The sequence below is a fragment of the Pecten maximus genome, chromosome 11 (genome assembly GCF_902652985.1).
Source record: "Pecten maximus chromosome 11, xPecMax1.1, whole genome shotgun sequence".
Lineage (NCBI taxonomy): Eukaryota > Metazoa > Mollusca > Bivalvia > Pectinida > Pectinidae > Pecten > Pecten maximus.
This window is the reverse complement of record NC_047025.1, coordinates 3301598-3328835: the sequence shown is the minus strand read 5'-3', so window position 1 is coordinate 3328835 and position 27238 is coordinate 3301598. Positions and strand designations below refer to the sequence as shown.

Sequence of the window (27238 nt, the reverse complement as noted above, 5' to 3'; positions counted from 1 at the left end):
AGTAAGTTTCAAAATGAAAGTTGTAAACTACGCCGAGCAAAAGGGAAAACATGCGGCAGCTACTGTGTTTAAGGTTGACCGGAAACGAGTGCGGGACTGGTGCCAAAACAAACAAAAACTAAAAAACATTTCTAAAACATCAAAACGCTGTAAGGGAGGAGGAAGGTCAGTAAAATTCCAAAATATTGACGTCCAGGAAGCTGAGGATGTACTGGAAAATTTAATGGGAGGTGCAGTTGAACTCGGTGAAAGTGAAAGTGAATCCACCGGAAGTGATGATGACAGCGAGGTCAGTGGCGCGTATGACAGCCCGGGACATTAACGTTTGTTGATACGATATAGTGGTAGTGTGTATATCGTTACTGAAACTTTGTTTTGTGGTTTGTGTTAGTTTTATGTTGGATATCCTTTAAATAATTACCTCTGGACACACGTGGATGTGCCACGGTAAGTTCTTTTTCTCGAATTGAGGAATTTTCTTTCCAAAAAAAGGGTGGGGGGGCGTTTATTAGGGTGGGGGCGTTTATTAGAATAAATACGGTATAAAGAATTTTTTTCCTGTATAGGTAGAATTTTTTTTCCTATTTAAAAAAAAAACCCACAAAAAAACAAGAAAAAACTAATCATATTAATGTTAAGCTTGCATGTCACTCAGTCATTGAAAAAAGCTTGTCCTTATAGTAAATACTGATTACGTCCAGAGATAGGGGAACTCGTGGGGGAGAAAAAGGTTCCGAAGTGTTAGATCTATTCGTAGATCTCATCTCATCCATTATTGATCGTTGGAAAAACAAACGTGACATTCAACCAAAGACCAACAGTATCCTGTAGTCTAGATTTTACTACATTGTAGCTATTCACTTGGAGACGAAAAACTGTGTAGATGTTAGTAGTTACCGTAAATGTTGTAAAAAGGTACATTTACTCAGAGACCCAAGTATTGTTGTGTAGATGTTTAAAAGTTACCGTAAATGTTGTAAAGACGTGACATTTACTCAGAGACCAAAGTATTGTAGTGTAGATGTTAGTAGTTACCATAAATGTTGTAAAGACGTGACATTTACTCAGAGACCCAAGTAATGTGGTGTAGATGTTAACAACATTTATGGTAACTACTAGTAGTTACCATAAATGTTGTAAAGACGTGACATTTACTCAGAGACCCAAGTATTGTAGTGTAGATGTTAGTAGTTACCATAAATGTTAATTTTTTTTTTGTAAAAAGGTAAATTTAGTCAGAGACCCAAGTAATGTGGTGTAAATGTTTAAAAACATGACATTTACTCATAGACCATGTAATGTTGTGTAGGGATAAGTTGCTACTGTAAATAATGTAAAATTGTGATATTGACTCGAAGACCATGCACTGCTGTATATGTTAGTAGTTACTGTAAATGTTGTAAAAAACTGACATTTATTGAGAGATCCTATTACTGTAGTGTAGATGTGTGTAGTTACCGTAAATGTTGTAAAAATGTGACATCGACACAGAGGCCAAGTACAGTATTGTAGATATTAAAAGTTTCTGTAAATGTTTTAAAAACATGACATTTATTGAGAGACCCAGGTACTGTAGTGTAGGGATTAGTAGTTACTGTAAATGTTGTAAAAACCGTGACATTCACTCAGAGACCAAGTACAGTGTAGTGGTGGTTTTACTTTATACTCTAAACATGATAAAACATCAGTAAACTATGACACGAATTGGACTTATGTAATGAGTAATTGGACTTATGTAATGAGTAATTGGACTTATGTAATGAGTAATTGGACTTATGTAATGAGTAATTGGACTTATGTAATGAGTAATTGGACTTATGTAATGAGTAATTGGACTTACGTAATGAGGATTTAGACGTAGATAATTAGATAAAAAATAAATATTAGGAATATGATTATATGAAATATGATATGAAAGACAAAATTATTATGAAAGTGAAATACCCTGAGTTCTAAACTGTTTCCTTATTGAGCTAAATCAATTGATAAAGAACATTTTCCTGTTCAGAGTTTTGATTTAAATATGATACATAGCCCTTCTTGTAAATTTATGTTCCTTGTAATATTAATGCCAACATGATATATTCAGGATCAAAATGCTAGCTACTGATGTCCATGATAGATATGAATTTATTTCCTCTCCATTATATATTAATTTTCCTAGCATTCTGATGTTACATTATCATGAGATGGTGATGTCATTCAATTTTAACCATTGCAAAAAAAAATTAAAAATCGCAAAATGATAGGCCAGCGGACAAAGCCTGGATAGGCCTTCTCCTTAAAACCTTCGTATGATACGGTGATTGGAATTATCAACATATAAACAATGTATGCAGTGTGTCTCCATGTCTCAAGATCATTGAATTATGATATATTGTATATTATAATCTGTTAAATGATGTGATGTAACAATTCTAACATTGAGATCTTTGTGATATCTTTGTCCGATAAAACTGCACATTATGAGCTGAGTATTGGCAGCTTGGGACATAGCCAATTTTAAAATTTTTGTTTTAACTATATCAATGATAGCCAATTTTAAAATTTTTGTTTTAACTATATCAATGATTATTAGAAAGAATACATAAAGGAATAGGTAATTTATCAGAAAATATACATATTTTATTAGAAGAATGCATAATTTATATGAAAAAAAATGTATTTCATCTGAAACAATACATGACCTATCAGAAAGAATTCATAATTTATCTGAAAGTATATACATAATTTATTAGAAAGAATATATGATTTATCTGAAAACACAGAATTTATCAGAAAGAATACCTGATTTATCTGAAAACACATAATTTATCAGAAAGAATACCTGATTTATCTGAAAACATAATTTTTCTAGGAAGAATACATGATTTATCTGAATTAAGCACATAATTTATTTGAAAGAATACAAAATTTATTTGAGAAAAAAGCATAATTCATTTGAAAGCATACATCATTTAATTATCAGAAATGTATCAGAAAGAATGCATGATTTATTTAAAAGAATAGTCAATTAATGATTTATCTGGAAAAAGATATAATTCAATATCAAAGAGAATATATGATTTATCAGAAAGAATACATGATTTATCAGAAAGAATTTATACATGATTGATCTGAAAGAATAGTTTATCTGCTTAGGGTATTTTTTTTGTTTTTGTTCACACTTTTTCTGTGTTTCAGGTTCCACTCCAGAAGAAGTAGCCAGACAGATAGCAGTAGAAAGGTAAGACTCCGGCTCAATAATTCATGGCCTTCCTGTACAGTATAAGGTGTGAATGTTTATAGATCAGCAAACCATTGTGTAGTCGTTGTATGAAAACATGGAATGCAGGAAGCACCCACAGAAAAAAAAAAATCTGAAAAATTATTGGGAATATGTATGGTTTCTAGATTGTATTACCAGTTTCTGTTACAGTACTTGATTATATTGTTTAAATGTAGTATTAATGGATTTTTTTCTAATTGCATTTATGGGCCAAAACTTCTAATGCGAGTTTGTGTCATAATACATCTGTCCTGCAGTGTCATCCAATGTGTGGTTTTTCTCCCCAACTATCATTTAAAATTTTACAAGTTAAATAGTATTGAACTTTAATTCACTGGATCTGAACCAATTGTTTGGTCAAGGTCTCACACAACTAAATATTTTTACTATATGTTATTACCATTGATTCCATCCCTTTATTCGCTTGTTTGAAGTTCAAATGATGTGAAATTCATATCAAATTAAAGTCTGAAATGTTTTTGCTATCCGATAAATGTTGTTATTGTATAGGTTTATTGCCATATAAAAGCACACGGGTACTCGAAAGACAGTAACCCTGACATTTACAGTGCACTGGGGAACCCCCACCTAGGGAATTCCTACCTTTTTACACCTGGAATCCTAAGTCATTCTATTTTCAGTAGGAGTGTATATTTAAATTTTCCTTAACTCAAAACCCTACTCTTTATTCTTGCATATAGAAAGTACCAATTTCATATGCTATTTACTCAGGAAAACAGCTACAAACCTAAGAAACACATTTTCCTCATGGACTTGGTTAAGGTGAATCCCACCAGCTGAATGGCTGATTTAGTTGTACGAGTCCTCAAGGGAATTAACTCTAAATAACTCTGTAAGCTTCAGTTATGTACATGCCATAATATTCTTAAATTTAGTTGCTGAGCATGATCATACAAATACATTCATGCTACTGTGCGTAATTTCCCAGGTTCAATAATTGTTGATTAGCACTTGCAGTGATATGCTTTTAACATAGAAACAGTTGATCGAGACCCCTAGCCCTTTGCTAATGTAACTGTTTCCTTGGCATGAACAGAAGAACACAATCATGCTATCAGGGTTATCTTGCCAACTGGTCCCACCCATATGATCTCTGATTCAGGATCATACTGATGATACCATTATCTTACAAATCTCGTCCAAATATTTGAAATGTCCTTTTTGTCCTTCTGCACCTCAGAATCAATAGTTGTTTAAGAGTAGAGTCTAGTTTCCGTTGCAGTTGAAATGAAAGATATAAAAATGATAATTAAGGTTTATAAAGCCTACTTCTCCCTACCAATTGACCCTATTTCAACCAAACTTTTTGTAGCCAGGGAAGCACAATGTTACTGAAGTGTTGCTTCCCCTTGGTACTCAGAGGCAGAATCACAAATCTTTTCTAACCATTATTTTTTCTTATCAAAATATTTTAACTTGAATACTTTAATTAAGCATTGACGTAAATTTTGTTATGCCCAAGGCTAGCTTTGAAACTAAAAAATAATTGACATCGATCGATTGATGCTTATAATCAATTTTCAAAATTGATTTTTAGCTCACCTGGACCGAAGGTCCGGTGAGCTTATGCCATGGTGCGGCGTCCGTCCGTCCGTCCGTCGTCCGTCCGTCTGTCAACATTTGCTTCAAATCGCTACTAGTCAAAAAGTTCTTATTGGATTTTGACCAAATTTGGCCAGAAACATCCTTGACAGAATGGGAACAGATTTTGCATAAATGGTGACTCTGACCCTAAAGGGGCCAAAGGGGTGGGTCCCAATAGGGGAAATAGAAGTAATTCCTTTAAATCGCTACTAGTCATAAAGTTATGAATGGATTTGAACCCTATTTGGTCAGAAACATCCTTGGGGGAAGGGGAAAAGATTTTGCATAAATGGTGGCTCTGACCCCGGAGGGGCCAAAGGGGCGGGGCCCAGTGGGGGAAATAGAGGTAATTCCTTTAAATCACTACTAGTCATAAAGTTATGAATGGATTTGAACCCAATTTGGTCAGAAACATCCTTGGGGGAAGGGGAACAGATTTTGCATAAATGGTGATTCTGACCCCCAAGGGGCCAAAGGGGCGGGGCCAAATAGAGGAAATAAAGGTAATTCCTTTAAATCGCTACTTGTCATAAAGTTATGAATGGATTTGAACCCAATTTGGTCAGAAACATCCATGGGGGCAGGGGAACAGATTGTGCATAAATGGTGGCTCTGACCCCTGAGGGGCCAAAGGGGCGGGGCCCAATAGGTGAAATAGAGGTAATACCTTTAAATCGCTACTTGTCATCAAGTTATGAATGGATTTGAACCCAATTTGGTCAGAAACTTCCTTGGAAGAAGAGGAATCTATTTTGCATAAATGGTGACACTGACCCCCGAAGGGCCAAAAGGGCGGGTCCCAATAGGGGAAATAGAGGTAATTCCTTTAAATCGCTACTTGTCATAAAGTTATGAATGGATTTTAACCCAATTTGGTCAGAAACATCCTTGGGGAAAGGGGAACAGATTTTGCATAAATGGTGACTCTGACCCTAAAGGGGCCAAAGAGGCGGGGCCAAATATGGGGGAAGGGGAAGAGATTTCGCATAAATGGTGGCTCTGACCCCAAAGGGGCTAAAGGGGCGGGGCCCAATAGAGGAAATAGAGGTAATTCCTTTAAATCGCTACTTGTCATAAAGTTATGAATGGATTTGAACCCAATTTGGTCAGAAACTTCCTTGGAGGAAGAGGAACCTATTTTGCATAAATGGTGACACTGACCCCGGCAGGGCCAAAGGGGCGGGTCCCAATAGAGGAAATAGAGGTAATTCCTTTAAATTGCTACTAGTCATAAAGTTATGAATGGATTTGAACCCAATTTGGTCAGAAACATCCTTGGGGGAAGGGGAACAGATTGTGAATAAATGGTGACTCTGACCCTAAAGGGGCCAAAAGGGCTGGGCCCAGTTGGGGAAATAGAGGTAATTCCTTTGAATCGCTACTTGTCATAAAGTTATGAATGGATTTGAACCAAATTTGGTCAGAAACATCCTTGGGGGAAGGGGAACAGATTTTGCATAAATGGTGATTCTGAACCCTGAGGGGCCAAAGGGGCAGGGCCCAAATATGGAAAATAGAGGTAATTCCTTTAACCCTTTGTTATAACACTTCAGCACTCTGTGCCAATAGTGCAAAGATACATTGTTGCAATGCAACATTATCGCGCTGACTGAAATATACATACACCATCTCAATGGCAGTTTTTGAGAAATCAAGCTTTGTTTTGATTAATTTTTCTAAACCTAATTTTGAAAGTGAAATAGTTGTTTTAGACATTTTTAGTAAGTTAGAATTATGTTAAGAATTTCTTAAATTTTAATTCTGTGCTATTTTCTTTATAAAACCAACAACACATAACCACGAAATCAGCTGTATACAAACAGAACAGACAAATTTCAAAATATTTTGACAATGTAATTTATAATTCATTGAATTCCTGTACATGAAATGATTCAACATTAACTCCCAAATGAAGCAAACTGAATTTTCAAAGTTTTCACAAGAGTATTTCAACAGTTCAGGCTTAAGCCTAGAATATTTTATATCCGATGTCGCGACGAAGGAATGTGTATCCGACCATTTTGGGTCAAATCTACCTTCGTTTTTCAAATGCCAGCGAGCGTAGTTATTAGTGTGTCGAGCTATGGTGGAAAACTGATTCTCATTGAAGAAAAGGTAGAAATAATCAATGGGACTTGCAGTATCAACATCAAAAGTTTCTGGAAGTACTGGCCCCGTTTCCCTAACAAAATCATTTACTGTGATCGGCGAAAAATCTCGGTCAACATTACGTAATGGCGGCAGTACACCTGGTCGCCGTTCGTCCTAATTCTCGGACTCGTTATCTGTTGACAGTTCATTTAGAACATCATTAAGATCAATATCTGACTCAATGTATTCAGGTCCAAAGCCATCGAACTCTAAATTATCATCATCGTCGTCAAAAACGTCGCGCAAAATCGTAGCCACAGCCGCCATCACGCCTCGTTGTTGTCACACTTTTCTACACTCATGGCTCACACTTTCTAGGTTAATTTATTCAAAAACTTTCGTATGAATGACGTGTACAAATCTGATTGGTCGATGCATTGATATCTTCTTAAAATAGTATCAGGGATTTCCAGATAGGTGTCGCTCTCAATCACGGGATTTTCCATGTCTAAGTTTACCGAACCGGCATGGCGTCGAGAGGCGCTTACATTGAGATAACGTAGAGGCGTCGAGAAGCGCTTACATGGAGATAATGCAAAGGCGTCGAGAAGCGCTTACATGTGGCAAGGGGTAAAGGCGTCCAGAGGCGCTTACATGTGGCAAAGGGTTAAATTGCTACTAGTCATCAAGTTATGAATGGATTTGAACCCAATTTGGTCAGAAACAGGGGAACAGATTTTGCATAAATGGTGACTCTGACCCCGAAGGGCCAAAGGGGCTGGGCCCAATAGGTGAAATAGAGGTAATTCCTTTAAATCGCTACTAGTCATAAAGTTATGAATGCATGTTCTATAAACAATTCTTGAGGTCTTTCAGACCTTAGAGAGTCTGGACTTCATTAATCTTTAAAGCAGTTCGGATTCCCACACTATAACCATATATAGCATTGGTCGAGTTTTACAAATAAAACAAATTGAACATGAACATTATTTCGACATTTGGTCTAATCCAACCAGGTGAGCGATACAGGCCCCATGGGCCTCTTGTTAAAATTAAAACATGATTTATGTAAAATTTAACTAATCTAATAAGGCATTCTTTTTCACAAATCAAGATGCAACTACATCAAAAGCCATATTGTGACATCACATTTTTCGCGCCAATTTTCAGATTTTTTTTCAACGCGGTTTGAAAAAAAATATCAACCAATCAGAAACCTGCATTCTGCATACAAACAATGGAAAATTAACTATTATCCAATGAGAAGGATGCCGATCCCTTAGACGTGATATGGTTCTAATGTTGTACTTTCTGTTTTCAGACTTGACGGTGTGCCGTTCTTGGATATCCTACGCCTTGTCTGTCCTGATGTGTTAGTACTTATTGTGTCAGTTCTTGTGTTTGCTGTGTGTTACAAACTATTGGCCCCACAGCCCACTGTAAGTGGACAAGGAGAAACAGCATCCACCTCCACCCGCACCAGGAAAAAACGGCCAGTCGACACAATCGTATCTTTCCTCGGAGAATTTGCTATCGCAATCCTTTTAGCAGCGAGTGGCATTATAGTACCTTCGGCTATTGGTGCATTTTATTTCCTGTCATTTTTATACATCGCCACCTGGTGGGCCTTTTATAAAAGCCTTGGTTCCAAGTTCGGCTACTTTAAAATTGTGATAGTGATATGGAGTGGAGTTCACTTGCTGCTCCTACACCTGTACCAGTTCCAGTTTTTCCAGGAGGCAGTACCTCCGGAGCTTCTCGTATCCAGGTAAATTCCGAACATTCCAGTTCTTAGCTTTTGCTGAACTGGTATTCTCCATGATAGCACTCGAAATCCAGATAACCTCGAAATCTGTTTGTCAGAAATAGATTTCGAGCTGTGATACTACAGGTATTACAGGTAAATTCCAAATATTCCAGTTCTAAGCTTTTGCTGAACTCGTAGGCTCCATTATAGCTTTTGAAATCCAGATAAACTCAAAAACCGTTTGTCAGAATTAGATTTTGAGAGATTTTGAGATGTGATACTATAGGTACAGGTATTTCCGGGTTTTATCTATTGTAATTCCTGGAAGCAGTTGGGAATATAATTCATCAGTCATTTTATCAAAATCAAATTTATCTGACACTCAGTTTGCTGTTGTATCTTTTTCAAGGTTTAAGTCTGATAAAAGCATGTTTAATTAATTGAAAATTTTTAGACAGATATCACAGATTTGCATATTATTTTACATCCTTTCATTGGAATGTTGGAACTGTTTTGACTTCCACAGAATCTTAGGTCTAACTGGCGTGATCAGAACGAACTGTTCCCAGCCATGGGCTATAGAATACTACGACCCCTACAACTGGCCCCACTTTGTCAACCCCGCCATCATCCTGGCCCTCTATGTCACCGCAGCCGCCGGCACCAGACAATGGATCAACAGAAAGGTCTGTCATTCCTAGGCCAAGCTAAAACATTTGTTACTTTTTACAAAACAATATGAGGTCTATCATTCCAAGGCCAAGCAAGCCAAAATAGTTGTTATTGTTTGCAAAACAATATGAGGTCTCTCATTCTTAGGCCAAGCTTGCCAAAATAGTTGTTACTTTTTACATTAAAATTGGAGGTTTTATCATTCTCAGGCCAACATAAAATATTTGTTAATATCTTACAAAGTGTCTGAAAGTTATGTCATTCCTAGGCTAAACAAATTAAAATCTGTTATCTTCTACAAAACAATTGTAAAATCTGTTGTTTTTAGGCCAAGGAAATATTGGTAACAATGCAGTTATGGGGCTTTCATTCTAAGGCCAAGCAAAAATATTTGTTAGGTATCGTTTCTAAGGCCAAGCAAATATATTTGTTACCTATAGCTTCTAAGGCTAAGCAAACATATTTGTGTGGTTCTTTCTGTATGATCTAATAAATAACCTTGGAAAATGGCCACTTTAATATTTGTTACACACATACATCAATAATTTGTTTAAATATATGCATATTTTTTTCCTTCAGGAGACCATTAAGGCCCAAGAGGCCACTTGTTTTCACCCAAAAACATTTCCTGTATTCCATTGCTGGAATATTGTACAAACAGTAGATATATGGCAGCAGATGTTTTGGTCATACATATGTTCTTTTCTAACTGAAAATGAAATGATTTTGCTGTTGTTTTTCCATGCCATGCAAACAGAGATGTAACCTTGATGAGGCGGATGGTTTGGACATCGAAGATAAGCAAGGAAAGCGTCGACGTCCCAAACCGACTGAGCGACAGGTAGCTCATGAAGTTCAGGAAGGACAGACAGAGGTTTGGTGGAATTAATGTTACAAAGTTTAATTCTCTTTGTTGTGAGAATATTGTGAATTCATATGTCCATGAACAGCAGTTGTAACCTATGAACTACAGATTGGTTGTACTATTTCATGATCATATATTTGTATGTAGAATTGGCCAGACCACAATGTCAGATTCCCAAAATCTTCCCAAATTATCATCTTATCAAAATGAAAATACTGAAGGATTATTACCCTATATCTTCATTATCTGGCATTTAAGAAAATCAGGAAATGGAAAGAGGAAATTTAATTTAGTGAATAGAAAATGTGATAACATTTTGTGGCTAAGCATCATGATTTTACATCCACTTTGTATTTCATAAATCCGAGTGAAATATACAAAGGTTGACAGCTTTTGTAACCTGTACATGCATGGGATGACCAGTCTTTATATTTTATGTCTGTGTGACCCACTTCCTGTATTATTTGTGGCTGTATGTGATCCACTTCCTGTATAATTTGTGACTGTATGTGATCCACTTCCTGTATAATTTGTGGCTGTATGTGATCCACTTCCTGTATTATTTGTGGCTGTATGTGATCCATTTCCTGTATAATTTGTGGCTGTATGTGAACCACTTCCTGTATAATTTGTGACTGTATGTGATCCACTTCCTGTATAATTTGTGGCTGTATGTGAACCACTTCCTGTATAATTTGTGGCTGTATGTGAACCACTTCCTGTATGATTTATGTCTGTGTGACCTACTTCCTGTAAAATTTGTGGCTGTATGTGATCCACTTCCTGTATAATTTGTGGCTGTATGTGAACCACTTCCTGTATAATTTGTGGCTGTATGTGAACCACTTCCTGTATAATTTATGTCTGTGTGACCTACTGCCTGTAAAATTTGTGGCTGTATGTAATCCACTTCTTGTATAATTTGTGGCTGTATGTGATCCACTTCCTGTATAATTTGTGTCTGTATGTGATCCACTTCCTGTATAATTAAAGGCTGTATGTGACCCACTTCCTGTATAATTTGTGGCTGTATGTGATCCACTTCCTGTATAATTTAAGGCTGTATGTGACCCACTTCCTGTATAATTTGTGGCTGTATGTGATCCACTTCCTGTATAATTTTTGGCTGTATGTGACCCACTTCCTGTATAATTTGTGGCTGTATGTGATCCACTTCCTGTATAATTTAAGGCTGTATGTGACCCACTTCCTGTATAATTTGTGGCTGTATGTGACCCACTTCCTGTATAATTTGTGGCTGTATGTGATCCACTTCCTGTATAATTTGTGGCTGTATGTGATCCACTTCCTGTATAATTTAAGGCTGTATGTGAACCACTTCCTGTATAATTTGTTGTTGTATGTGAACCACTTCCTGTATAATTTGTGGCTGTATGTGAACAACTTCCTGTATAATTGGTGACTCTATGTGATCCACTTCCTGTTTCATTTAATGCTGTATGTGACCCGATTCCTGTATGATTTGTGTTTGTATGTGACCGACTTCCTGTATAATATTTTGTGGCTGTAAATGACAGACACTTCCTGTTTGATATTTTGTTGTTGTATGTAATGGACACTTCTGGTATAATTTCAACTTGGATATGACCCACTTCTTTCATATATTTGTGTTTAATACCAGTAAATAGTTATCCGCATCATCTTTCTGAGTTTGTCACATATTAACCTGCAGACATTCTTATTATTTCAAAATATTTGTGTAGGGTACTGAATCGGACAAGCATCATGTAGTAGTAAGCATGATTTGTCTGTTCTTGGGAGGAATGCAGAAATTAAAAATGAAGAAATGGATGCATGAGTGGTTTGCGGCTTGATTTTAGCTTGTATGCTGAAAGATAAAAGCTTTCTATTAACGTGGGTGGTTAAAAGCTTTTTGTGTCTTTACATAGCATGGTGAAGTCTGTGTATGTTTTACCTGGAAAGTTGTAACTTATGTATATAGTGATACCTGTTGGTAAATTTTGTGTTTTTACCTTGGAAATTATATTCACCTGAATCATAGCTTTATAAGTAAAATCATTGTATAATTCAGCTGGAAATCTGGGAATTCTGGGAAAGTAAAATCATTGTATAATTCAGCTGGAAATCTGGGAATTCTGGGAAAGTAAAATCATTGTATAATTCAGCTGGAAATCTGGGAATTCTGGGAAAGTAAAATCATTGTATAATTCAGCTGGAAATCTGGGAATTCTGGGAAAGTAAAATCATTGTATAATTCAGCTGGAAATCTGGGAATTCTGGGAAAGTAAAATCTTTGTATGTATGCATAATTCAGTTGGATGGGTAAATTCTTTGATAATTTAGTGAGAAAGGTAAAGTATTTGTATATTTTATCTGAGTGCCTAGGTAAAATTTTTGTACGATTTACCTAGATCCATCAAATCTTGGTATAATTTACCTCGGTTGCAGGTTACATTCCAAATGCTGTTCATGGACATGAGTTTTTTTTTTTTTTTGCATGTAAATATCAGCCCAACTGCTTATACTGCATGGATCATTACTTGTTTTATGACACAGTCAACAAGTGATGCCAAAATATTTGCATAATTCCACCTCATCTGCTTGTTTGTTTGAATATATATACCAATTACTAGTACAGTTCTTAATGTTTCCAAGTCTTTTGTAACAATTGCTGTACAAACTTTAAATCTTTATAAATTATTGTTGTGTTCTCTGAATTTGTTCCTCAATATTGTAACTTTATGCTTGTTTATTATGTAGATGTTCTTAAAATTTATTAATCACTTCAAAACATTTATTTATTGAAGTAAAAGATTCTTGCCAATGAGGCTAGAGAGTTTTACATTTGTAGACAGGTCAGCTAGCAAAGAATGGAGAAAGCTTTGTTGGTTTGGTGAAAACTTGACAGCTTGTTCATTTCTAACTGAAATATATTGACATCCGTTAGCAATTTCGTCTGACGTAATGTGATTCTGTCAGCAGATATTGTGTCTACTGGCTGCGGAGGGAGAAAACCATGACCTAGTTCTATTAATTACTAATGCTGTGTAGAATTCGTGGCAATTAATACGTTATATTTCACACTCTGTAGATAGTAGCCTTGCAAATTAACAATTTTAAAGTATGCATGGTTTTCTGGTAAGCTGCATTGTATCTTAAGCCTGATATTCTTAAATTACTAACCTTTATCAGAAAATTCAAATACATTTTAAAATAAAATTACACATGTATGTCTTAGAATTTTAAAATATTAATTTTGTTTTGTCGTCAGATAGAAATAATATGTAGAGTCCTGAATTTCGATATATGCAAAATAATTTTTTTTTAACTTTGCTTGATTAAAATTTTAATTGACTAGACTTACCAACACTCTATCCGGAATCAATACATTAAGATTATTTTTCCAGAGTTAGTATTTTTCAAAAGTAAACATTTCTGTTTTCTATTTGAAAATCAAGAAATTACTGATTTTTACTTGATTTCGTAAATTAATTTGCCGACATACACAAGATTGCTATTTACATATCGGTAATAACAATTGGTACCTTGATTATTGTATCGGTGTAATTCCATTTAATATTTGTAGATTGAGGGCTAAATCTCTTAACAAATAACTTCTGTAAGAATTTTTTGCTTGACTCTAATAATCATATGGAATTAGAAAAAAAACTTAATCATGTTTTCTAGTAAGAGTTTTAATTATAAATGGAAAAGATTACTTGTTTGTACAATTTGAATTTAATCTTTCTGTGTGCTACAGCACCTTGTGACTGCAGGAGAGGGGCCCTCCTACAGCAGTTTTGACCCCGTAGAAACACCAGAGGGCGGTGCCTCAAATCAGCCGGACAACGGGAGTCCTACGATGTCTGTGGCATTTGAAAGTGATGATGAAGCCGATGGGGGAGGAGGCAGGAAATCGTCCCGACGGAAAAACTGGAAACGTCCGGCTATGGTGTCGTTTCTTGTGTACGTGATGAAACAGAGCTACGTTCTGACACTAATTGCTATGATGGTAAGTATCGAACGTCTTGAAGAATTTTCGTGAAAAGGTTTAAACATAATGTTGCCTGATGCATATTGTTTTATTTAAGTTTTTTGAACCATACAATATTTACGATTACTCAGTAGTTACAACAGATACATCTTTGCACATGTATAGGGGCCACGGTGGCCGAGTGGTTAAGGTGTCCCGACACTTTATCACTAGCCCTCCACCTCTGGGTTGCGAGTTCGAAACCCACATGGGGCAGTTCCCTGGTACTGACCGTAGGTCGATGGTTTTTCTCTGAGTACTCCGGCTTTCCTCCACCTCCAAAACCTTAAATGACCCTGGCTGTTAATCATGACATTAAACAAAATAAAGCAAAATAAACCAAAAGCACATGTATATACAACTGGTGTGTACATTTTTCGAATTATTATAAAATCTGGAAACATGTTGTTATTTGACCTAAGGCACAGAGATGATTAAAATAATTCTTGTTTATCGGGTGGGTCAGTAGCCATGATTGCTTAAGTGCACTGACAGTTGAATGCTGTCGTGATAAGTGCAGTCAGGCATAAACTTCAGACCACTCCCCTAGAACATGGGTTCGTGACGTACCGATCGGAGGGGATAATGTCTGTTGGGTTAGATCTTTCCCCATCGATGCTACGTTGGTTTTCAACCATGGGTTTCGCTAAAACATATGAAACAACATTTTGTTCCTTTCGCACAATCAAAATAAAAGACAACAGAGTTTGTGATTTTTAAACTTGTAAATAATGTTAATTAAAGATTTGTTTTCATTTTGATCATGATTACAAATGAAGTTATTTAAAAATTCCCCGACATATTTACTCTGTTGTGTTGTAGGCCTGGAGTATAACCTTCCATAGCTGGCTGACGTTTGTCATGTTGCTAAGCGCCTGTTTCATCTGGATGTTACCGTCGTCAAGGAGGGTATGTCTGATGTTGTCTCCCGTCATCGTCTTCTACGGCGAGGGTCTGCTCATCATTCAGTACGTGTACGGATTTGACCTTCCTGATGAACTACCGGAAAAGATGGGAAAAGTCAAGCTGTCCGAAATTGGTCTACAGAAGTTTCCTTATCCATGTCTTCAGTTAGCATTGCAGGTAAAATTTCTGTTGTGTAACCTGAAAATTGGAAACAGATTTGCAACTAAACAGAATCTGTAGATATAATCTTTTAAGCCCTGAATTCATGACATTTCATCCATGGTCTGATGCAGTGTTGAAGGATGAACCTGAATTTATGATGATTTGTTTTAAAAACAAAACTTCCTCATTATTGATGAAGAGTATATGTATTTACCCTTTCAACCCTAAGAATCTTTAGTGGACTCTTCCATTCAATCATCATTTGAAGTCCAATATGGTCAGTAGGGTTGAAAGGGTTAACAATACTTGAGTAAATCCTGTTAAATGGCTTGTCACAATTAGTACACAAAAGTTGATGACCTTGTAATGATAAATATATACGTCACAATTTGTATGGTCTCTCAAGGGAACCACTTATAGCTAAACTCTCAACCCAGGATAGGAACAGCAGGATAAGAATAGAGAATATATACAAGTTTGTTTTGTACACGAACAGATATTGAAAACCTAAGATGACAAAGGAAAGGTTTTCGAAAGCTCGAAAATAAAGTTTTCAATTTCTGTTCTTTATTCCTTATAACAAGAGAAACTGTGACCTTGATATTAAAAGAAACTGTGACCTTGATAACAATAGAGAAACTGTGACCTTGATATTAAAAGAAACTGTGACCTTGATATAAAAAGAAACTGTGACCTTGATAACAATAGAGAAAATGTTACTTTGATAACAATAGAGAAAATGTTACTTTGATAACAATAGAGAAAATGTTACTTTGATAACAATAGAGAAAATGTTACTTTGATAACAATAGAGAAATTGTTACTTTGATAACAATAGAGAAAATGTTACTTTGATAACAATAGAGAAATTGTTACTTTGATAACAATAGAGAAATTGTCAGAACAATTCAACACTGGTTAACGAGTCGTCCTCTATTGTTACAGCTGCTGTTTACCTTTACATTCTGGATGACGATGCGACAGTTCATGCGTGAGCGAGCCTTCCTGAAACAGGATCACCCTACAGAATATGCCCTGAATCAGCTTCATCAACATGAGACCAATCCTTCGTCCATCAAGTCACTCTTCAGTAGGTTACAAATTGACAATTTGTTTATAGATCAGCTAGAGTATGAATCTATTTATAGACTGATTACCATAAAAAGCCTATTTATATAACTTGACAAGTGTATTTATAGATCAGCTAGCGTGATTGATGAGGCTGTGTAAAGATCACTTAAAGAGTAACTAGCATATTTTTAGATCAATTTTTGTAATGAGATCAGTTAGAGCAACAAAACTATTTATAGATCAGTTAGAATGATCAACCTATTTATAGATCAGTAAGAATGGCAAACCTATTTATAGATCAGTTAGAGTGGTAAGTCTATTAATAGATCAGTTAGTGTGATATGTCTATTCATAGATCTGCTAGAGTAACAAATCTATTTATAGATCAGTTAGAATGACAAATCTATTTATAGATCAGTAAGAATAACAAAGCTATAATATCAATTGGTGTGAAAACTCTATTTAGATTAAGATACACTTACTGGGATTAAAAGAAAATACAACTTGCTATGCTGAGATGCACAAAATTACAGTTTAAACCTGCATGAAAATTAGTGATTAAAACCGCATGTCATTCGAATGAGTATTGTCAGTTTTACGATCTGTTGTGTTATATTTGTAATTTGCATTTTTTTTGTTCTTTATGATAGTGGACAAGTATTTAAATCTAGATTTTGTTGTAATATACAGAAAACTGGCTGGTTTATGTCTGGATCTTTAGAATGTTTGTCATGGTAGGAGATAGTGCATGTCTCTCACAGAATAATTTAAGTGTTTATCTCACAAAGACAACAGAATATATATATTCAGAAAGAGAGATTCAGACTCACGAGAACATCGAATATAAACTCGACAAGTGACCAGCTTTATCAATGTAAATGGTGTGATACATTTGATAGTTAAATTTTGGGTGTCAAGTTTTTTTTAGATTTTCTTATTTTAGTATGTATCCAAAATCGCTAGAAATAAATTATGTCTATTAATCCTGTTTATTGATTGCAAACGAAATTTATCCTGGTACTGTTTAGGTTTTTCGAGTAGAAGCAGTACCAGAAAGATACTGTAGTTATACAATTTGTTGATTCTAAATATACCGTATATGACCTAGTAAGGGTGCCAACCCTAATAAGGGCGCCCCTACCTTTTTTCCCCCCAAAGAAAATCTTTGACTGTGTCAAAATGGTCTGGCCTAAGGACAGCTTGCATGGTTTACAAGTTTACAAGAATATTCAAGTGATGTTTAAGCTTAATATATGATAATGAATAGATATCTTCGTCTGGAATATTTTTATGACTGAATATTTTACCGTTTCCACAGCCTTGGGTATTCAGCTATAAGGTATAGTCTGTGTCATAAAACTTCAGAATAACAAATCTTAATAATAAGGACACCCCCACTGTCAATTAACCGTGCCCTGTGCCCTTATTAGGTCATATACGGTATTTACCAGAAATTATATTAAATTCAGCACAGTGACTAATAACAGTTACTGAAGTACTTATAAACTGTACATTAGGCATTGTAAGTTTCCTCACTGCAACTTCAAATTAATGATAGTGTTAGTGACTAAAAACTGCAGTCACCCCCGCCAGTTGTTTTCATATCCGAAATGAACAAAATATTTTAAAAAAATTCTGGCTACCCACAAAATTGTTTTAAATCGATCCTATCATCTCACCATAGCCGGTTGGATCCAGTTGAGTGTGCTGACCGGTGGTATAGGAACAGATGGTAACAAGATTATACATATACTTGTAAACAGTGACCACTAACTGACCTTTAACTGACCCAAATACACAAATCACCTCATGTTTATTTTGCATTGGAGAAAAATAATCCATAGGTAGAAGAAAGTTAAATTGCAGATCTTGGATTGTCATCTGTTGGAGAAATGAAAGAGGGGGGTGGGGAAATCATTTTCCTTTTTTTTTTCCATATATATGTGTCTAGCCTTCAGCAATCAATTTTGAAAGGTTATTGAAATCAGATTTGCTATTTGACGAAGTTCTTTATAAACATCTTGTTTTATTGTCCCCATTTCTCAATAAAACCTTGTAATAATGCCACCATTATACAAAAAAACCTTGTTATACTGTCACCATTTGCACAACAAAAACCTTGTTATACTGCTGCCATTTGTCAGTAAAACATTGTTATACTGCCATCATTTGTCAGTAAATCTGGTTATACTGTCACCATTTGTCAGTAAAACCTTGTTATACTATCACCATTTGTCAGTAAAATCTGGTTATTCTGCCACCATTTGTCAGTAAAACCTTGTTATACTAAAGCTAAGAAGAATATGAGGTTTGTGTATTTGGGTTCAAGTTGAGGTTTGTGTTTAAATTTAAGAAAATGCTATCACAGTTTTGCAGTTTTTGAACTAATAACTGATTAACAAGTGAAATTGAATGAACATGCTATATATTACAATATCTGTAGTCACTGTTTATACATGTAGGCTAGGCGTTAGGTGTTGGACAAGGTTGTGGTTTAAGTGTTTGCATAATGAATGTTTACGTAGGTGGCTCTGAAAAGGTAATGGCGGTTTGTAGAAGTGTTATATTGATTAATTAATAAAATAAGGTCCATTTATCGGACAGAAACTATCAAAATGTTTCATTATGTGTAAAAGAAACTTAGAAGTCCTTAAAGGAGAATTTAATTGATTTAAAGCTAAGAAGTCCTCAAAGGAGAATTTAATTGATTTAAGGTTTGGAAGAAACACCTTATTTTTTTGAAGTAGACTTTTTCAGTGTGTCTGCAATAATTAAAATTTGAGAAGGAAAATAACAGGAATATCAAGTGTTTGATATATTATCAAAATATTTGTAAGCAACAAAAATCCTCATTAAAATTTCTTTCTTAATTTGATAAAAAGATTTGAAGAATATATGGCTAAGTCCAAAGTTTAGTTGAGCTATTTATAATGTAAACATTAATTAACATTCAAAACTTTAACATGAATGTACAATTACTGTATATCTGAAAATAATATACACAGGTAAAAGTTGTGAACGAAAAATTATCATAAATATTTCTTTACAAAGTCATGCTTACAGATTTGCGTGAGAAATTTTTTTACATTCTAATAATTTATTATATAAGTGTTTGTGTGATTTGGTCTCACATGTAAATGTTTATGAGATTATATTATGTTTGATTGATTGGTGAATTATATTTCCATCTCATCCAGAATCAGTAATGATTAACAGTAAGAGACTTACCTACTATAAATTTACTATTATGTTTATCCTTCAGTACATGTTCTAGTTATCTCCCCTGACAGACATAGTTATCTCCCTTTATGAATTGACTATACAATAGCTATGATGTTATTTATGACCCTTGCAATACTCCACAGTAACATATAATCACCAGAAATTTGTGTACCTCTTTATATCATTGGTGTATATTGGCCCTTGATCATTAGCCTGAATAAATGCTTGCCGACTGCCCAATTACTCAATGTCTGCAGTCATTAAATCGTTTATATATAATCTCATAATAGGCTTGGCTTACAAGGCTCATCTGTTATGGACGGCTGTTTGACAAAATCTTAAGTATTATATATATTATGCATCTACAATAATTATGAAGCTTATATGCTTTATTACCGCATATGACCTAAAACTTGCCCAATCCAGCACTCTTTTTTTTCTGGTCCAAATCTACCACTTAAGTAAGGTACATCATTATGAAAATTCCCTGATTTTTGGGGGCTGAGATGAAAAGCTGTCACAGCTATTTTGGAAAATTTCTGCAGTGATTTTGATTTTTCCAAATTGCTAAATACTTAAGGCATTAATTAGGTCAAATATGCTTCCTGCTAATGTCATATACTGTAATAGCACTCAACCACTATAAAAATATCATTAAGATTGATCGGTTGAACAGCTGTGATGTGGAGTGCATGTGTGTATGCATATATACATATATGTTATGAACATTTCTACAGTAAAGAAATTTAAATGTTAATGAATATAAGCATTGCTGAAAAATTGTCAAACCTGCCCTAAATGTCACCCCAATAAAAACATGTCTATAAAGGTCACCTCTATATACTGAACACCTGTATAGAAGGATCAACTGTTTCACGTTCCAGAATGTTACAGATTTCATTAAAGCCTATAAAGGCCATTTTTCTTACCTTCCTTGAAGGACCTTTATAGACAGGTTTGACTTTAATTTATAGAAATGTAAAGCAATTTTATATATGACTGTTTTATAACATCAATAATTTAGTTTATTCCAGTCGTTAAAAATCATAACATTTCTGTGTCATCAGACCGATTCTTGAAATCTAATACAATATAAAACTGTGTTATTGATTGACATTTGGGGAAACAACACAAACGACCATGACAGTTCTGTATATGAGATTAAAGGCATCAAGTGCAAGCAATGACTAATATTACAGTTAGGAAAAAACTCTTGCCATATTAAATTTGTATAAAAAACATCAGATTTTGTTTACATGATTCAAACTGATGGGAAAAACAAGGCATTGTTACAAATATCTATGAACGCTAACTAAAAAAATGCTGCTATCTTGACTTTGAAACCTGCTATAGATTTTCCATGGCAAAATAATTTGTCCGTAAACAATCCATGGAAACATTGGGGTAGGCATGGAAAAGGCTGGAATTAGATTATTTTTCATGCTTTTATCATGCTGTCAAGCTAAATAAACAATTTTCTGTGGAATGAAACAAAAACATTCTTGACCAAGAATCCAAAAGATACAATTTAGAAACTTGAGTTTATCATTTGGCAAAAATACGATAATTTACAATGCTTAATTTTTTAAATGATTGGGAAAAATAATGTGATGGGAAAAATAATGTGATGATCAAGTAAATGTCATGATTTTGAGATTAATGTTGTAGATCGAACCCGAACACATCTGAATTGCGCCATCTTTTATTTTCTTCTGCATTCTAATTAAAAAACAATTGCCGGTAATTAAGGTATTCCGGACTTGTATACAAACTAATAAAATAAATTCCGGATTTAAGAGTTACTTCCCTTTAAGTATAAAATTATAAACACCATTCACATGTTCTCTATGCCCAGTATTATACATAACCACGACAATAAGATACAATATGCATATTTTAAATAAAACCTTCCTTATTGCAGCTAATGCTCGTATGAACTGTCATGGCTGTTTCCGTTTTTTCCCAATGTATTTCTCTCGTAGATTTGCTTCATTAACTTTTTATATTTCTTTTTGTTGATAATAATTTATTTATGTTCTTCTTTGTGTTTACTAATAATTAACATAACAATAAAGATAAGTACATATAACAAGAAGAATTTATCTGTCCAAACAAATAACTATCTTTTCTTCATAAAAGATTATAATAGTTATTTATATTCCACATATTTTGATAAGCTGTAACTGCCATTTCAAATTGCGTACAAACCTTCGTTTGATTTTGTGAAATTTTAAAATTATATTGAACAGACATATGTTTGGTTTTGAAAAATTTCTATATTATTGTAAATCATTAAGACTTTATCTCCTCATTTTAATATTTTAATCCTCATTTTAATATTTTAATCCTCATTTTAATATTTTAATGCTTTAGCTATTCACAGCCTCCCTGGAATGCACTGACAACTTTGATCACCATGCCTTTTATGTTTTGCATGATGATTCAGGTTTGCCCATGCCGTTGGATTCAGTTGATGGTTACGACAGTAAGACTATGAAGGATTTAGGTACGATGATACACTGATTTTTCCTCAGCTAACTATAGTCTGTCAAAATCAAATTTCCATCTTAGAGTTTTATATAGCTTTCCCTGATTGGAAGGGAAAGTTTGAAATTTGATTTTTATGGTTGAATTGTTTGCCTTGGTGTTGGTAATGGTTTATGGGTAGCTAGTGAAAGTTCCAATGGTGGCTAGTGAAAATTTTAATGGTTGGTGAGTGAAAATTCTAATGGTGGCTAGTGAAAATTCTAAAGGGTGGCTAGTGAAAATTCTAATGGTGGCTAGTGAAAATTCTAATGGTTGGTGAGTGAAAATTCTAATTTTAATGGGTGACTAGTTAAAGTTTTAATGGGTGGCTAGTGAAAATTCTAATGGGTGGCTGGTGAAAATTTTAATGGGTGGCTAGTGAAAATGCTAATCAGTAGTTGGTGTAATTTTAAACACTGGCAATGTTGTAGTACTTTACGTTTATGTGTATTTAGTAGAGAATCAGAATTATAGATATATTTACAAATTAAAACATTTTTCCATTTTTGACACAAACGTAAGTTTGAGTCTATGTCAGCGCTTTTGAGGGTAGCTGACAAAATCTACGATGCCCTCTGGCCGATACTGCTGTTGGCCAATCTAAACGTTGCTTTACAGTAACTCCGTAATGCTATGCAGTAAATATTTGTTTAACTTCACGATAAAAAATGACATACAGTAAAGTTCAGCTATTAAAATAAAATCACCTTTTGTTTTGTTGTGTTTTAGAAGCTGACAGGACAATGTGTTTTTTTTTGGCATTTTCGTTCGCTCTTACACAACTTCCACTGCCACTTCACAATCATATTCTATCGGAAAAAAAAAATAGTCCCGTGACTTACGCAGTTAAATGCAACACTGCAGTTTCGTTAGATATATGACAAAACAACAGAACCTCACAAATAGATAGTTTTCAAAGTATTTAATTTAAGTATGTTCTGTCGATGATACGTTAAGAATATTTTTCCGCGTTGAACGCATTAGATTTCACGCGGAATGATACAATCGACTTTTCGCTGGCGCCATATTGCTCCGATTTTGTAAACAATAATAAAAGCAAGAGTAGGTGATCAAACCCAACTTTGGCTGTCAGTTTCTCACTTAAATATTAACTTGCATGTGATTGATGTAGTCTGCAGATGGTTAGATTATATAGATGTTTTTTTTACGAAAGAAAAAAGTTGTCTATTCATCATGACAATATCACAACAACGGCAGTCGAGTCCCGTACGCATGTTTGCAAATAAAAAGTTAAAATAAATTCTCACTGAATAGGGTTTCGAAATGTCAAATGGACTTGTGGATATTAATATTGACTTCGGATCTATTGATTATATCCTACGTAATGCACATGAAGTTTTTCGTTTACAGAACGCGTACCGCATTAACGTGGCTGTCTGCATGCAGATGTAGACGTCACTGAAAATTTCATCTCTAATTATAGCGACTGATCCTTTTTTCTAATATTCGTGATGGTTTAAAAAAAAATAGAAAATGATCTATATTACTTCATTATCATTTGAAATATTACATAACAGTCGAAGCATATTATAAAAAAGAAAGGGGTCTACGATGTACATTTACATAGACCTTTATTATGTTTGGTGGAGTTTTGAACGCTTCAGGGACGGTTAAAGGGCAGTAACTCTTTAGAAAACACCATTTTTCATGGAAATGTACTGATTGCTAAATTTAACCAGAGATATTTAAAGGCAGTGGAAATGTTATATTCCTACATCTGCGGTTTTTTCTGTCTGAAATCATTTCAGCTTCTGAATTAAATTAACCTTTTTCTATCTTAAATCATTTCAGCTTCTGAATTAAATTAACCTTTAAACTAATGCACAGTAAAGTATTGATAAATCAATGCAAATAATTTATTATAACTTAGATTTATTATTATTATTTAATCTTTTTTTCTTTACAACACTAGTACATATTATTTGAGAAGAACAGCAAAAATTACTAAGTTCATTATTCTTCTAAACAACAAAAATGTGTAAAAAAAATTTGTGTTGTGCATATATCCTATTGTGAAATAACTTGGCATGACTTAAGATAATAGTATTGTCTTGATGGCTGTTACATACTATATCATAGGTTGAGTTAAATAATTATTTTCTTCTTATCAATTATGGTCAATGGTGAAAACACATTATTTTCATTTAAATTGTTAAGTCGGTTTAATGTTCAAATTCAGATTAATTTAATTAAAGCAACTATTAATAATGTATATATGTGTTAACTTTTCTGACAAAGTCTTCAAGTAACCTGATTAAATTTGACGAGAGAATCTCTTATCTAAAAGCTGGTAGCAAGATGGGGCGCTACATCAAATGTATAAATATCTTTTCAATGGCTAAGGATAATGATAATTTGTGAAGCGCTTATAGGCATGGGATCCTCAAAAGTTTGAAAAGAAAGGTCTCATTAATTTTACAGGTAATCTAGGACCTTCATATTACATCTACAACTACGTATACATTAACCCATTGAAGATGTCAAATAAGATTACCTGAGTACCTATTCTGACAATTAGCTGCCAAGACGCACTTGCAATCAAAAGTAGATATGAATTTCTTTTCTTGCCAATATTTTGTCCTAGTCCTAATCAGGTATTGGTGATGTTCCATACAAAGTTGACCATGTCCCCACTAAACAAAAGCAGTTAAAATAATTTGTTTTCGTTTGTGTCTTCAGTACTTTCAGTACTTTGATTATTGATAGTGGGTGAGATAGTACTCCTTCTGCCTCTGCAGTAAATCTAAATCATTTGGAATGAAATAAAAAGAAATATTATTTATCTATATATTGAATACCAACATTAATAAAGATAAGACCAAGATATGGAGGCACAGTGGTCTAGTGGTAGGACGCAGGGCTATGTGACCGAAGGGTCGGTAGTTCGAGTCCTGACATTGACACAGTGGTCTAGTGGTAGGACGCAGGGCTATAACTGTGACTAAAGGGTTGGTAGTTCTAGTCCTGAAATGGGTGTTGTCCAGTATCCTTTGGCAAGATACTTTATGCCACTGTATGCCACTTGACTCGGCTTTAAATGAGTATGTGATAGGGCAGTGCAGGAAATGTCATGTGTCAGTCATTAGTGCCAAAATGGCAGCTCCGACTGTATTCTCCCCAGGGAGTTAAGAACGACATTGGCTGGTTGCTAAAGGCCCAATAATGACCATTGGCTCCTTTGGGAATCAAGTGTTTCCATAGCTCTCATTGGTGGCTGGACTTGTTGTCATTGATCATTTCTTCGATCAGTTTGAGTATTATTTTTTAACATAGTTTCTCTTATATTTACATTTGCTTTGTGTGTTTGTTCAACCTTGCTTGTGCCTTGCATTGATACATTATATACATTTGTATGTCCATGATTTCTGCTTTTTGTGCTTAACTGTGCTTAAGTGTGCTAAAGTATGCTTATCTTGCATCTGGTTTAGTATATATATTCTCACATTCAAAGCAGAGTTACTCCCCTTTATAGGGTCAGTGATACAATATATACAACAGAGTTACTCCCCTTTATAGGTTCATTGATGCAATATATACAACAGAGTTACTCTCCTTTATAGGTTCAGATTTACAATATATACAAAAGAGTTACTCCCCTTTATAGGTTCAGATATACAATATATACAACAGAGTTACTCCCCTTTATAGGTTCAGTGATACAAATATACAACAGAGTTACTCCCCTTTGTATGTTACCATATACAACAGAGTTACTCCCCTTTATAGGTTCATTGATGCAATATATACAACAGAGTTACTCCCCTTTATAGGTTCATTGATGCAATATATACAACAGAGTTACTCCCCTTTAAAGGTTCAGATTTACAAAATATACAACAGAGTAACTCCCCTTGATAGGTTCATTGATGCAATATATACAACAGAGTTACTCCCCTTTATAGGTTCAGATTTAACAAAATATACAACAGAGTTACTCCCCTTTATAGGTTCAGATATACAATATATACAACAGAGTTACTCCCCTTTATAGGTTCAGTGATACATATTTACAACAGAGTTACTCCCCTTTGTATGTTACCATATACAACAGAGTTACTCCCCTTTATAAGTTTCAGTGATACAATATATATAACAGAGTTACTCCCCTTTGTTTCTCCATTGATACAATATATACAACAGTTACTCCCCTTTGTAGGGCCATTAATGTAATATATAGAGTAACTCCCCTTGGTAGGTTCAGTGATACCACATGTATTTATACAAGAGTTACTCCCCTTTAATCTTTTCATCTGTGCTATCTCATTCTATTCTTTAGCTGTTATAACTTTAATTCATTCAGTAACAATCTATAATTACTTTCACTTTATGTACAGATTTATCTCCCTTCCTTATGATATATGTAGTTACCTCCCCTTAATATATATCTAGGTAGCTATATCTGGTCCATGCTGTCGAAGTACTGGATATTTGTGTGTGCTGGGATGCTGCTGCTCATTTCCATACAAGATGTGGTCATCTATAGAATCATCTACCTCGTTTTCTTCGTCTACTTCATCTTGGCGTTCCAGGTAAAAACAATATCTTTAACGATCCATTCTTTCCTTAATGTTTTGACAAACATGACCATCAAACATAATATGGGCATCAACCATTTCTCGAATTTATGATGAAAGGCAACTTCATTCTAATTCAAGGAAAAGTTGAATATCATTCAGATTTGCCAGGTCAAAGTTGCCATTATCTTAAAGTGAAGGTCAAAGTAGTCACCCCCTCAGTTTTAAGGTCAAGGTTAACATCATGCATCCAAGGTCAAGGTGACCCGCATGTATTTTTACATATGAATCACACAGAATGATTATCCATGAGTTAAGGTGAAATTGATCTTCCCTCAAATGATTAATGTTAGCATCAAGTCAAAGATGGGAAGAATTTAAAATAGATATTAGTAGCATTCATTGAACTATGGAGGTCAGGGGTCAGATTTCATGATCATTATGCTGATGATTCAATTTTCTATTGAGACTTTACTAAAGTTTTGGACATTTGACTTGATGGTTGATCTATGTTGTATAGGTGAGCTACAAGCTCTTGATGGTTGATCTATGT

At 34.5% G+C, this 27238-nt stretch overlaps 1 protein-coding gene across 3 annotated transcripts in view; it reads left to right on the top strand.

The window, feature by feature from the left end:
* LOC117337421 (piezo-type mechanosensitive ion channel component 1-like) overlaps window positions 1–27238 on the top strand; it is a 90294-nt gene that overhangs the window by 22208 nt on the left and 40848 nt on the right. Inside the window, exons 5-14 of one of the 3 annotated variants that reach the window (XM_033898402.1) lie at window positions 3184–3226; window positions 8286–8732; window positions 9238–9397; window positions 10141–10257; window positions 13991–14242; window positions 15086–15346; window positions 16277–16421; window positions 18087–18134; window positions 22071–22130; window positions 26561–26700. In XM_033898402.1, coding sequence (XP_033754293.1) covers window positions 3184–3226; window positions 8286–8732; window positions 9238–9397; window positions 10141–10257; window positions 13991–14242; window positions 15086–15346; window positions 16277–16421; window positions 18087–18134; window positions 22071–22130; window positions 26561–26700 — 1673 coding nt within the window. The remainder of the gene's footprint in view (window positions 1–3183; window positions 3227–8285; window positions 8733–9237; window positions 9398–10140; window positions 10258–13990; window positions 14243–15085; window positions 15347–16276; window positions 16422–18086; window positions 18135–22070; window positions 22131–26560; window positions 26701–27238) is intronic. The other 2 variants (XM_033898403.1, XM_033898404.1) reach the window with 2 other exon arrangements.